The 14,018-nt window shown below is 50.1% G+C and overlaps 2 protein-coding genes across 2 annotated transcripts; one reads left to right on the top strand and one right to left on the bottom strand.

Moving 5' to 3' along the window:
• Positions 1 to 506: 506 nt before the first annotated feature.
• Positions 507 to 2,183, top strand: CkaCkLH20_04173 (uncharacterized protein; the record flags this gene model as incomplete). The annotated part of the gene is made up of 1 exon (XM_038886892.1): positions 507 to 2,183. The coding sequence occupies one exon, from the start codon at positions 507 to 509 to the stop codon at positions 2,181 to 2,183; it is 1,677 nt and encodes a 558-aa protein (XP_038747596.1).
• Positions 2,184 to 3,040: 857 nt separating this feature from the next.
• Positions 3,041 to 12,292, bottom strand: CkaCkLH20_04172 (uncharacterized protein; the record flags this gene model as incomplete). Its single annotated transcript, XM_038886891.1, has 5 exons — positions 3,041 to 3,186; positions 3,231 to 3,958; positions 11,111 to 11,504; positions 11,572 to 11,983; positions 12,035 to 12,292. 5 exons carry the CDS (start codon positions 12,290 to 12,292, stop codon positions 3,041 to 3,043), a joined length of 1,938 nt encoding a protein of 645 aa, XP_038747595.1.
• Between the last annotated feature and the right edge of the window lie 1,726 nt (positions 12,293 to 14,018).

Raw genomic sequence — 14,018 nt, 5'->3', positions numbered from 1 at the left:
GTCCACACCACTCCAGGTTCATTATCTATCACTCTCTTATTCGTAGTCGAATACTTGGGTAGTGACTCCGAATAGAGGTAGTGAGGAAGAGCAACAGCACTAGAAGCAGCGAGGAGCGATGATATCATCGGCGTTCGTCTCGTCGGTGGCGGGAAGAGACGGGATGGCATGGACAGCGTATCTCCGAGTCCATTGCCGGAGCCCGACCCCCACAATCCAACTCCCGCCGAACGGCAGGCGGCACCTGGCAGAAAATGGAGCAGGCAGGGCACCCCGGCGACATGCGGAGCGAGGCGTCCCGGCCCCACTAGAATTCGCGAGAGCTGCACCGTGAACTCAATTAAGGCGCGTCATCGCTGCCAAAATCCCCCCAGACCGCGTTCTGAATGCACCTTCCACCCAAAAAACCACCACGTACGCCGCAACACCACAACCAATCGCTCGATCCTCCTATCACGACACAAATAAAGCCATTGCCACATGCGCCGAGACGCATCGCCGTTACAATGTCCGCAGTAGACTGCCCCATCTGCAACAAACCCGTCAAAGCGACCCTCATCAACTCGCACATCGACTCCGGCTGCGCCTCTCACATCTTCAACCCAGACCGAACCTCCTCTCCGCCGACGGCCACGCAACCGAACGGCGCGCAAACAACGCTCTCCTCCACGCAGGCGAAACGACCCGCTTCCTCCTTCTTTTCGACACCAGCGCCGAAACGCCATGCCCCGCCCACGAAAGTCCTCACCACACCCGCCGCCAACGGCACGAAGCCGATGGCAGGCGTGAAACGCAGCTTCGATGACGGTCCAGGAGCTGTGTCCTCTTCCTTCGGCGGCACCACCTTCGTCGCGGACGAGGAGAAGGACACGACACCAGCCCCCGAGACGGGACCAGTCGCGAAGCGCACAAAGACGGCGAGGGCGGCCCCGCTGGCGGAGCGCATGAGGCCCAGCACCCTCGACGAGGTCTGCGGCCAGGACCTCGTCGGTCCCCACGGCGTGTTGCGATCCCTAATCGAGTCGGACCGCGTGCCGAGCATGATTCTCTGGGGCGGATCCGGGACGGGCAAGACGACCATCGCCCGGTGTATCGCGAAGAGCGTCGGGTCGCGCTTCATCGAGCTCAACGCCACCTCCTCCGGCGTCGCCGAGTGCAAGAAGCTGTTCGGGGAGGCTGCCAACGAACTTGCGCTCACGGGGCGCAAGACCATCATCTTCTGCGACGAGATCCACCGCTTCTCCAAGGCGCAGCAGGACGTGTTCTTGAAGCCCGTGGAAGCCGGCACAATTACGCTCATTGGAGCCACGACGGAGAACCCGAGTTTCAGGGTGCAGGCGGCGCTGCTTTCAAGGTGTCGGACGTTTACGCTCAGCAAGCTCACGAACGAGGATGTCGCAAGGATCTTGCTGCGAGCCATCGAGGAGGAGAACACCAAAGGCAACGCGATCAGCAGTCCACTGATCGACGCCGAGCTCGTGACATACCTCGCCGCCTTCTCGGACGGCGACGCGCGGACGGCACTGAACCTGCTGGAGCTCGCGATGTCGATATGCACGCGGCCGGGCATCACCAAGGCGGACATCAAGGCCTCCCTTACCAAGACCCTGGTGTACGACCGCGCGGGCGACCAACACTACGACACCATCTCTGCCTTCCACAAGGCGGTGCGAGGCAACGATCCCGACGCCGCGCTGTACTACCTGGCGCGCATGCTGCAGTCGGGCGAGGACCCGCTGTTCGTGGCGCGGCGGATGGTGGTGATCGCGTCCGAGGACGTCGGGCTCGCGGATAACACGCTGCTGCCGCTGGCGACGGCGGCGTACACGGCGGCGCAGCAGATCGGGATGCCGGAGGCGCGGATCCCGCTGGCGCATTGTGCGGTGGCGTTGAGTCTTGCGCCGAAGAGCACGAGGGCGTATCGGGGGTTGAACAACGCGTACGCGGCGTTAAGGGAGCCTGGTGTCGCGGCGCTGCCTGTGCCGTTGCATCTGAGGAACGCGCCGACGAGGTTGATGCGGGAGATGGGGTACGGTGCCGAGTACAAGTATCCGCCTAATTACCGGGAGGGGAGGGTCAGGCAGGAGTATTTGCCGGAGGAGTTGTTGGGGAGGAGGTTTCTTGAGGAGAGGGATTTGGGGACGGAGGTTGATCCGGACTTGGAGATGGAGACGGAGTCGTGAGCCACGACGGGAGTCGTGGGTTTTGAATTTGAGGCACGGGGGTTGGACGTAACCTCTGGACGGGCGTCACTGAGTTGGTACAGACAGATTTTGACGCCCTGAGGGTCGTGGTGCATAGCGCTGAGGATTGAATGGGCTATCCTTGGACATGATGATGAATACACTTGTATTAATATTCAACAGACTTCCAACTGACGGACGGGCTTGTCATCGTTTTAAGCCCGTGATTCAGCTCGCCGAAGGGTGCGATCCTGGAAAATGTCACTGTGTCCGTTCTAGTAGTGCCCTTTTGCGCCCTTTCAGACCTAACTTATCTACTCGAGCACATCACCGGCAATCCTTACTCAATTTCGAATACCCTATTCTTTGCCGCCCCAAAGGCTGCCTTAGCATGGACTGATGGAGCACTGCTATCAACGCATTGAACTTCACCAACGCCCAATCGATGATAACGACCGGTTACACTATTTTTGTATAGAACGAGGTACCCGATTTCATTGCCATCCTCTGAGACCCATATCTGTAGTAGAATGAGTTTCTTAACCGCCAACCTGTTATCGCAGGGTCCCTTGAAGTAAAAAGACACCTGTGGCTCGGCTTTGAAGAAACCGGAGAAATCTTCCACGTAATCTTTCACATGGTCTAGAACGTGATCATCAGCATTGTAGTGAAGGTTAGTGTAATCCCTCCAGAATGGGAAAAAACAGGCCGAATTCCTCTTCGGCAGTATCAACACATCTTGACGATGAAAACTCAGCGGATACGATGGCGCGTGGTCGAAGAAGCCGGCCCAGATACATTCAACGGCAGGGGCTTCAATTGTGATAAAGCCCCCTAGAACTGGCCCAAAACGGTCATCACCCGTAAAATTCAGATTCTCTTCTCGTAAGGCGAGAGTAGATCTCCTCCGGGTGTCGGTGGTTGGGTGAGTGAAGTCCACCCTCGCAGGTAATGATACCCATGACCACGACGGCGCCACGTATTGTTGACCGCGCGGGAAGCGCTTGGGATTCAGATTATGCCAGGATAAATCAAGATGTAAGTGACTTTTCCGTAGGCCGCAGAGGTACTCCTGCCCCGGCGAATGCGGTGTCTGGAACGACAGAAGCTGCTTCGCGACGGCGGCGACGGCGGGCAGTTTGTCCTTGGGGTAGGTAATCCCCAGCGAAGAGAACGCCGTGACCAAGTCCTGCCACAGATCCTCCGGTTTACTCTTGTACTCTTTGCGCAGGGCTGCCCCGTACTGCTGCTTGTGTTCCGCGAAGCTGGCCTCGTCTGTTTCTTGGAACCGTCGCGAGACGTAACAGTCGAAAATCAGCTGCTTCTGGGTGAAATACAGCAGCCGTGGCGAGACGAGCCGCTCTTGGAAGATCCAGGATCGCTTGAGGAGCGGGAACTGGTTGAAGTAGTCTTTGGAATCGTACATTTCGTGGAGGTTGAAGTCTTTCCCTTGGGGGATGTAGCGAAAGGCGTAAACGGGGTATCTTTCGCCTCGGAATTCTACGTCCAGAAGGTAGAGTCTCGAGGATTTGACATGTTTCTCACTATAGAACCCCCCGTGACAGTTGGTCGAGAAAGTCGAAGCCAGCGTGATGTACGCGTTTGAGTAGTATTCGAACATCCGTGTGGATTCCGATTTCCAGTCCTCGTCGTCACCCTGGATGATGCACATGGAATCGATCCATATGTACTCGAGATTCAGTCTCCTTGCGTACAGCATCGCGTCTTGAAAGGTTCGAGGAATGTGACCCCAGGGGATGCCCTCTGTTGTGAAGCTGTTGATGTTATGAGCCGTGGTGGAACAGGGCGGCGTTACTTTGCCCCAGCAGTGGCTCAGAGCGGCATATCGAGAGTTTCGAGGTATTCGAGTGTCCGAATTGTCGATAAGGCGGGCGCCAGATATCGTCACGTCCTCGGGAACGTAGACTAGCCTCGTGGGAAGTCGTGGCTCCTTGGATTGGAACGCATGACAATTGTGAGTGTTGACACATTCATCAATCAGGCTCTTGGCCCAATCCAGGGAATTCTCAGACCCCGGATCGATCGAGGGATGGCTTCCGTGTGGATACATAATTGCGCCAATTGGTGCTTGAGATGGCAGACCGCAAGAAGAGATGTAGACGCTCGCCAACTCATTCCGCCGGTGTTCGTCCCAGAAGTATATGCCGGATTTTGTGACGTAGACCGGCCCTCCGAGAAGCCGCTCACTCTCGTTTTCCCCAAAGTAGAGTTTGCGCGAAAGAGCGAGTAGAATGGCGCAACAGAGATTACCGGCAGATGCGGACTCTCGGAGCGCATGTGGAAGAATCTGTGTTCGTTCGTCAGCTGGCGAGATCTGGCGCCGTTCCAGAAGCTGTTCCCAACGCCCATTCCATTGGCAAGTCACACATAAATGCTCAGGATCCCGTGCCTGGTCTGCGCGCCAGTCGTCCGGGAGTTGTAGAACTTCCAGCTCTGGGATGGCGGCTCTGGCGGACAGTCTGTCGAGCAGATTTCCAGCCATCAGAATCAACACTAGGCGTCAAGATTGCAAATACTTGAGCAGCTTGTTGAAGAAACAAACTGCTGCGGAGAAGCGTTAGAAATCTAGAAGAGAATTGTGACCATTTGTAATAGAGAACAACTCGTTCCATGGACCTCAATGAGAGAAAGGTATTTGTCGTATGACGGGGGACGCAGCCTGCACGAACCAATGGCAACTGATACAGCATTCCTATTATTACTACCCACTTATCGCGGGGTAAGAGACAGTCATGGGCAACTCCGTTCTTATGCATCAAGCTGCCGTACGATCAATTCACCTCTGGATAGGTGCCACTGCAGCCTTCCAGTAGGTACCCTAGTTGTAGTGAGTCTTTTCCCATGCAAATGATGAAGCCTCTTGATGTTTTCTTAAGAACTGTAGAAAGAGCAACACATTCTTGACGTTGTGAAATTGTTACAATACCTTACGTTGCGCTCTAAGATATATCTTTGGGTGACATATTCAACCATTGTTATGCACCACGACTTTTAGGTAATGCTGACGTTGAGCCAGAGCTACACATCATGAACAACACTAAGACGGCTGTCGATTCAGAAAATAACGTGCTCGATATTCCGGGCAGGTCCAAGTTGAAACCCGGTGTCGTCTTAAGAGATAAGTTATATCACGTCCAAGCGAGAGTCAAAGCAACGTAGCTCGACTTTTCCATCAGCTCTCCTCCTCCCCGACCATCTCCATGCCCTCAAAAAGGTCGATCCAGTCATTCAGCGCCTCCTTGACAAAAACTTCCAAGTCCCACGGCCTGTCTGACACGGAATCCTCGTCGCCGTTCCACAGATAAATGTCCGCCTCCACAACTTTCTCAGCCGCAATGCCATCACGGCTGCCCACCACACTCTGAACAACCTCAATCTGATAGGTTTCTCCTTCAAAGTCATCCAGCTTCTTTCTTTCCGAAGTTGTTCGCGGTTGTAGAAGGTAACCGCTGATGGACGAGCCCTGTTCTTTCACAGCAGCTAGATAGCAGCGCTACCGCAAGTATAATCAAGTCAATTTTAACCCCCATACTTACTAAATTAACTTTTTTTTTTCTAGGATTTAACTACTTAGTAAACTTATAATTAATATAATTTAATTACTATATAAAAACACGTATAATATCCTAACTAATTAGAAAAAAGTGAGGCTATTCCTCATAGTGACAATAACCCAAAGTTCACAGGCGAAAGGACGCCTCTCCACAGCCAGTTTTTACTAAGCTAGATAGTCTCTATAGTGCCCAGCAGCATTGAGAGCCTCTAAGAGGTAAGGGTTAATTTAGTAGTACTAAAAGCCCTCTCGCAGTCCGTCGCCATCGCCAGCACTGCGAAGACGTCAAGGGCAAGCCGGGAGAGTGCCGGGAACGTCTCCACATGGTCCCTCCACCACCGGACGGGATCAGACGTAGCCTCCAGAGGCTGACGAAGGTAGAGATCAAGCTCATCCGTCCTAGGCGGCGTCTGCCGGCGCCGGCTGTTGACCCACTGCCGGTAGTGCACATCCTCTCCGTCCCCAGCCCCAGGATCAACGGGCAGTATGCCGGCCTGCCAGCTGGAGGGGAAGACCTCAGCAGGCTCACGATACCACCAATTGAAGTACTCTATGAGAGACTTCAGAGCCTTCTCCACCCATCCCTCCTAGTATTCCTCACACCATATATCTCATAAGTATAAGATACTATATAATAGGTACAGTATAATCACACCAGAGAAGAGTGGGGAGTCCCCAAGCTTCTCATAATAGGTAAAGAGCTTCTACCACACTTATTCAACACTACTACAGAGGAAGGTCTGCCACTCCTCATCAAGAGACTCAAATCGGGAGGCAGATCAAGAGGCTAGCAATACCCAGTCCTTATATATATAATCAGGTAGGGCTTAGAGGTTATGCTAACGGCGTCGTTATGCCCAGCCGGCACACTTCTAAGATTACTACAACTACTAAGAGTTACCCTTATTATTATTACTGATACTAGGAGATATACTAGCGTTATAATAGATCTTCCAGTCAACAAGATGCAAGAGAAGGTATTCAATACCCATCATAACCTCCCAGAGTCAACCATACCCATCATCAATACCCCAGCCCTCACACCGCTTCGTCTGGCGATAGAAGGGTTCAAGGATCATCCCAATCTCTACGAGAACCTTCCAATCCTCGCCAGAGAGTAGATCCTTCTCTAGGATATACTAGGCAACGTCGTTATTATCATTATTAGCCAATAAAAATGCCTAAATCTCTACCTTCTTCTTTACAGCCCTCTCAATCATAAGATATATACTATTCCATTAAGTATCATTATTCAGTATAAGTTAGGCCTCCCAGCGTGACTTAGAGAAGATCCAGAAGTTGGAGTCTCCATCAACCTCCACTACAGCCTTCCCATACCGCTCCATTCGCTATAGAGAGGACCTAACAAACTTAACGATATTCCGGAGCCAGCCCATAGGCCCAAGCCTCCACTAAAGCTCCAGGTCATCATCATATCAATCGCAAAGCCAGAAGAAGTCCAACTCCACCTCCAGAGTCTCCTTATCAGCGCCAAACAGGAAGGCCCAGGCAGCAAGGTTCAGCATGTAGCCATAGCAGCGCATACACCAGGCCTTAACGTCATCCACCATCATCTCTAGAGAGATAGTCTAGTAGAAGGCCTAGAGGCAAGTGTCGTTATTCATAGCGTTATCAGAGACCGTTACGCCAACCCAGGCACAGAGGTCATACCAGTCAACAACGTCAATAAGGGTCTACAAGAGGCTACAGCCAGAGTAGTTGCCATAGTGCTGCGGGAAGGCCAAGAGACGGGACTACGTGGTACCGTCAGCATAGATGAAATAGCCAGTAACTGCCATAAAGGCGTAGATATTCAGTAACGACCATAGATCAAATGAAAGGTATATCTTTGAGGCCGCAGAGTGAAGTTCAGACTTCACGAGAGCCTCTCCGCGCTGGCAGAAGTCATCAAGACGGTCCCAAATCGCCATCCAGCCCCACGGGATCTCCCCAGCGACCTCCATACTATAGTACCAAAACATCTACTGCACGTAGGTGTTCTCAAAGTGGACAAATAGGAGATCAGCAGAGACGACAGAGGCCACGCAGAGGTCCCTCATCATCATGATCTTAGACTTTAGGATATTACTGTTAGGGCGGGGTCGTTTATACAGAGGGGATGAGGTGACAAGGGTGCAACCGTCAGAGTCCTCATCTGACTGCGCAGAGATCCTGCAGACGTTATGGCCACTACAGCTTTATTAGTATATAATTTATATAGGAGGGAAGCTAGGGATAATATACCAAAGTAAGTGCTCTTAGGGCGCAGAGGTAGCGGCAGCGCCAAACAGATAGGGAGACCCCTTTACGTTACATCATCAACAACTCCAAAAGGACGTGCCAGCACAACCCTAAATAATCTCAATAAGGAACTCACCATACTCTCAGATCCAGCTAGAGCGGCTATAGCCACACCTTCATAATAATTATTCCTTAAGAATAAACTTCTAACTACTAATAATAATAGGATAGAGGTCGTTAATCATAAGATTCAGAAGTAGGTCAGTTATTAGAGCCTCCACAATCTATATCAAGATCCAGAGGCGTGGGGCACCCAAGATCTCATACGCATTAGCAGCAGCAGCAGTAGTAGTAGTAGCAGCAGTTAATATTATAAGTATAAAGTTAAAGTAGATAAAATTAGCTAAAAATAATAAGTAGAAGATAGGATAATTAATAACTCTTACTAGTAGCAACTAATTATAGGCTTATATATACCATTTAAACTACTATAATTACTTCTACTCCCTTAGAGATTTTCAAAAGGATTAGATTTTATCTAATAATATAAGGATAATTAGTAAAACCATATTAAAATATATAAATATCATAAGGTTAGTAACAGCGTTATATCTCAGAGGCTAGAGATGCCTAAATAACTAGGGCCCAGGCTAATCTATAGCCTCTCATTAGCTAGAAGTAAAACAATTAGGTATTTCAAGTCAATTAAGAGATATAGGATTAACTAATTAGTAGCGGCAATAATATCACTTTAACTAGTTGATTTAGGTAACTTAGTAAGGCGCCTTGTACTTGCGGAAGCGCTGCTGGATAGTCGCGGCCACGGAGAGCATAGCGGGCAAAGTCTTGCACTATAGCTGGGCGGATGAGGGCTGAGATTTCGTCGGTACGTGTGGCGTCGCCGGTCAGAACCCAGGCGAGGAGAGGTTTTGCGCATAGGGTTCCGTAGATGAAGACCGGTCGTGGAGTTTCGTCTCTGGCCATGTTGGGGATAGTTGCCTGGTTTGGTGTATTTGGTTTGGCCGGTGATTTTATGTACTGGGCTTTTCCTCAAGATTTCTTTATTTCTTATCCTTCCGTGTTTCTTCTGGCTTGTTTTATAGAGGAATTCCGGGTTCGGAAAGCTTTCTCAGATTGCGTTTTGCACCCACGAAACCTTTCAACAGCCACAAGAACCCAGAGGCTTAAAAAAGGGTCAATTCCCATCAAGGTACACGTAGGGCAAGTTTCATTCAGTTCGGGTACCACTAACCAGTGATTCTTTCCCGCCAGTCCCTTTCGGAGATATGTCATTTTGATATATAATAAACGATCAAATCCCGCCTACAGCTTCTTTTCTTTCTCTCTCAAAAAACATCAGAAATTTCCTAATAAGGTCATCTCAGACTCAACAAATCAGTCCAATAATCGCAAACAACTATTCATTCATATACAGCTACCTCAAAGCCTGTATCCTCCTACCATTCACACTTAACGACGCTTCGTTGTGAAGTGTGCCCGCTGCGAAGTACACTTCCATTGCGAACTCGTTGTCTACTGTTGTCAAACCTTCAGAGCATCACCGTCGCGAAGGACGTGACGTACGATAACCGGTTCAAGCAATCGTTCTTTACGAGTATCCAATTACGATGCCCCTCAACGAGGACGAGTTCGCCGCCCAGCGGCAAGATAAGAATGATCGAAAGAAGCAGCAGACATCTCAAAAGCAGACCCAGAAGCAGGAGAAGCAGCAACAGAGGCAACTGAAACAATACAACAAAGAGGAGAAGCAGAAGTTGGAGGATAGGCATAAGCAAAAGAAGCAACAGCATTGTCAACAACGGAGGGAGCGGCAAGAAAAGCAGAAGTTCTTGTAAACGACGAATAAACCAATTTCGCTATTGGGCTCATTTCAACGCAGCAACCGTTTTCCTGGTTCCGGTTTTCGATACTCAAGTTCCCGCTACATTTGCCTGCTTCGGCATGCAATGATCTTTCGACCCTGGGAAAGGAGAGGAAAGGTCTGGTAACAGGGTACGCGGGGGATATAACTCCCTAAAATTCAAGTTCTCGATACGTCTGTCAAGAAGACTGTCATGTGATTCCTATGGTACATGGGAAGCACAAAGATTGTGGGAATATGAATATTTGGCTTGTTACTGTAAACAGTGCCTGTGCCAATGGAAAAGGGAAGAGGCAGGGATCAAAAAAGGAACGGGGACGAAGAGTTAACTTTCCTAACATGGAGTAAGTTTCCGCGGGCGTGTAGCTTCAGGCTTTCGAGGATTCTGGCAGCGTGTCATCCAGTTTAATGATAACTACGTATAAAGCAACCTAGGCGGGAAGAAGGTTTGAGACTTCGGATTCGACGCAAATTTCTCTTCAACTTGGGCTATAATCGCCGTACCACTACATGCTATCTTACCAGATTTTGTCAGCTTCTCCATTTGCCTGAAGCCTTCTGAGCACCCCCTCGGTCATGTATGGATAAAGGTCACTCTCTCTCCATCTTTCCATGCTGTCGATATCGGTCTCGTCAAAGGGCGCATCGCTACCCGATGTTGTCGAGCTGTTGTCATGGATGCTTTCCTTATTTGGCGGGTAATACTCTGTTGATATATGAATTGGCTCCTTTGTTGACGACGGTTGGTTGGTCTTTGCAGTGGCTCGGCTGGTTGGAGTTGCGCGTCTGATCTTGGTAACAGCATTGGGATCAAAGTCTTGGGCGAATCGTCGAATGGACCTAAGCGCTTCATCCGAGACTGTTGGCCCACACCTATTCAAGGCAGTTTCGAAGTGTGACAGCTTCAAGACCCGACTCCCTTTCTTTTCTTCTTCGGCCTCAGCTTGGCCGATCAATGCTGCTTGTACGCACAAGGTTTTCAAATCCGAACCAGAGAAACCGTCCGTCCACGAAGCCAAAACAGCAAGGTCTAGGCCAGGTTCCCTCTCTTCTTCGCGTAAGAGTATGGCAAAGATTCTTTCACGTGCTTGGTCGTTCGGAAGTCCGATGTACAGCCTCGAGGGAACGCGCCGCAGTACTGCTTCGTCCAAGTCACTTGGATGATTCGTTGCCAGAAGCAGAAATGGAGGTCTTTTTGCCTTCATCAAACCGTCAGTCTGGCCAAGAAACATATTCAAGAAACTGCGACTCCATGCCGTGTCCTTGGTCTGACGCTTGCGGAACATGGCGTCCGCCTCATCGATGAAGATGATACTGGGCGACAACTTGGCTGCTAGGTTGAACAGGGCCTTGATTGTCTTTTCCGATTCGCCCACCCACTTGCTCTCGATATCAGCGGCTGAGACATTGATCATGACCGCCCCATACTCATGAGCCAGTACTCGAGCGAGATGGGTCTTCCCGGTCCCTGGGGGTCCGTAGAGAAGCGCGCCGTTGATTCGGGATTGGCGGAGGAGCTCTGTTTGCGCAGCTGGATCCGCGTTGGCTAGGTTGACTATTTGGGTTACGGCCCGTTTGAGGTCATCCTCAAGAACAATATCTGACCATCCTTGATCGACGTCGCCTTAATTCAAGACAATTAGCAGATGAAATACTCGCGATGATACGCACTTTTGCTCAAGACCACATACCATAGAGAACAATTTGTTCAAGAAGCATACTCTCCCACTCGTACCTGCTTGGGTCCCCTTCTATCTCTTCAATTGCTTCCCGTGTCTCCTTTGAAAAGTCCTTCCAACGGCTTACTGGCTCACCCTCAAGTCGATTCCTTTCCTCACGCCATTCCGAAAAGGCGTCAAGCCGTTCAAAGGCTTCGTGTACGCCGCTTATACTTGGTCTTTTGCTGATGTGAATAGCGAGTAACTCAATCACTGAGGCGTCCAGTGAGTGTTCGCCAAGTTTTCGATAGGCCATGCTTTCTTCTTCCAGTGGCCATCGGGAATATGGTTGCAACAGCTCGTTCGCAGACCGGCCCAGACGACTCAATGCTACCTGCTGGATTCTCTCAATGTTGATTCTTCTGTTCTCCGCTCGGAAGTCCTTCTGGAGACGCATGGATTGGGATTCCGAATGGATTGGTAGCATAGGAATTACCGGAAGGAGAGGGTCGAAGCCAAGGCTGGACACCATTTCGAGGTCTGTAGCTTGCGACAGAAGAAGTTCCGGAATGGTCGTGATCGGATAGTAGTTGTACTCTTGATAGTCGTATATAGCCGGCTCTGTGAAACTGTCCATGCCAATAACAATGACGCGCTTTTCTGTCGAATTCGCGTCTTTGAAGGCGTCACGGAGTTGAGACATCATGTGCTTCCCTGCCGGCGGCATAAGAAATTCCTTCAAGTCGGGCAACATAATGATGAGCGGCCGGCAAAATTCTTGATGCTCACCAATGGATTCTGGAAGTGTCGTTATGGGAGAAGCTGAGGCCGCTAGTAGTGCCTCGAAAGGAAATGCGTTTTTATCTGTTGCTGATTCCGACTGTTCGCATTGGAATCGTTCCGTTTGCTCGTATTGTTCCGTTTCCTCTGATTCTTCAGTCTTTTCTAGGTCTGCAGCGAAGCTGTCCTGTGCTGCTTCAATTTCCGAGGTGGAATGTTCCATGTTCGCGTGTCCTTCGACCTCATCTTGGAACTCGTCAACTTTGGCGCCTTGCTCATCCTGTACCTCTTCTCCGTTGGAGCCGTTTTGTTCATCATTGGCGGTTAAATCATTAAAGAACAAGCTTAATGGCGACCCCGATATGTCTTCATGAAGCCCTCGCTCAGTGGCTAAATGATGACAAAGCCGTTCCATATCGGTTTTGCTGATACTGATCAAGTCTGCCCCTTGGCTTTTGGCAAAGTACTGGACCACAGCTCTCATGAATCCTTGCCCTGAATACCCAGCAGGCAAATCCGTTCGTAGCACTGCTGCATCGTTTGAAAATCCGGGGAAAGAATCTGATGACTGACTATCGGTGGCTGGCTCTAGCGAGCTCGTATATGCATTCAGAGTGTAATGTAGGCCTTGATAGATAAGCTCTTGGACTTCGTATGACTCGATATCTGGCAATGTTGCCGTGTGTTTGGCGTCCTTGGGTTTCTCGGGGCGGTTCGATTCGTGCAGAACTAGAGGGATGGGGGCTGAAGATAGTTTCTCAAATGTTTGAACGCAGTTGGCTAGGAACCAAGACGGTAACTGTGTCGAACCCTGATCACAATAAGTTAGGGCATCAAAGTCTCCATCGCTGTGATTTGTTTACTGACTGGAATCACATCGCGAACACCTGGCTTGACGGAAGCACCCTTGGTGCTTGATGTCTCCATGTCGTCTTCTGCTCTTCTGGGCTCTGGGAAGTTAAAGTAGCCGGAAAGGGCATCGTGAGGCTCAGAGCCAACTTCTTCGTTGTTTATATTACATGACATCGTATCTCAGATTCATAAGATGCAATGCCTGTCTGGTAATTAGAGCGTTGAGAGGCCGGCAAAGGTGAAGAGAACGCGCCGCGTTGGAGGGCCAAAGGGACTTTTGACCAGGCAGAACCCCTCAGCAACTTAAGAAGTCAAATTCCCTAGAAAAGACCAATTAAACCTGCAGTAAAGGTACCCGCACGACACCGAAGTAGGTACGAACGATTGGATTACAAGATTGTGCACATGGAGAGATGTTCGTAACAGCAAATTAAGACAATCGAAGAATCACTTCAAACCCACTCTTGATAATTGGAGTCTGCCAATCATCGAATGCTGCCCAGCAAAATAGTTTGCAGACCGAATAACGAGCTGTCAGCATACGTATGCATTGATGCCTTGCGCAATTACACCCCTGTGCTTACTGCTGTGTATGTTAGAAAAAGTGTGGACATCTGCTGTGTATGTTATGAAGGCCTTTTTCCATCAATACGACCAAGCGAGTAGGAAACTTCTATGCATATATCCCGTTATAGGCATTTTTGCAAATCGTTTGTCCCGACACCGTGTTTTGTAATTTCCTGATTATCTGGCTGCAAAGTCGGAAACGCTGACACGGTTGTTCGATTTCCGTCCTCCTTTATAGCCTCAGCAAAGATGGGAGATTACTCTCTACGTGAGCATGCCCT

This window comes from Colletotrichum karsti (assembly GCF_011947395.1).
Source record: "Colletotrichum karsti strain CkLH20 chromosome Unknown Scaffold11, whole genome shotgun sequence".
NCBI classification, from domain to species: Eukaryota; Fungi; Ascomycota; class Sordariomycetes; order Glomerellales; family Glomerellaceae; genus Colletotrichum; species Colletotrichum karsti.
This window is presented reverse-complemented; position numbering and strand designations above follow the sequence as displayed.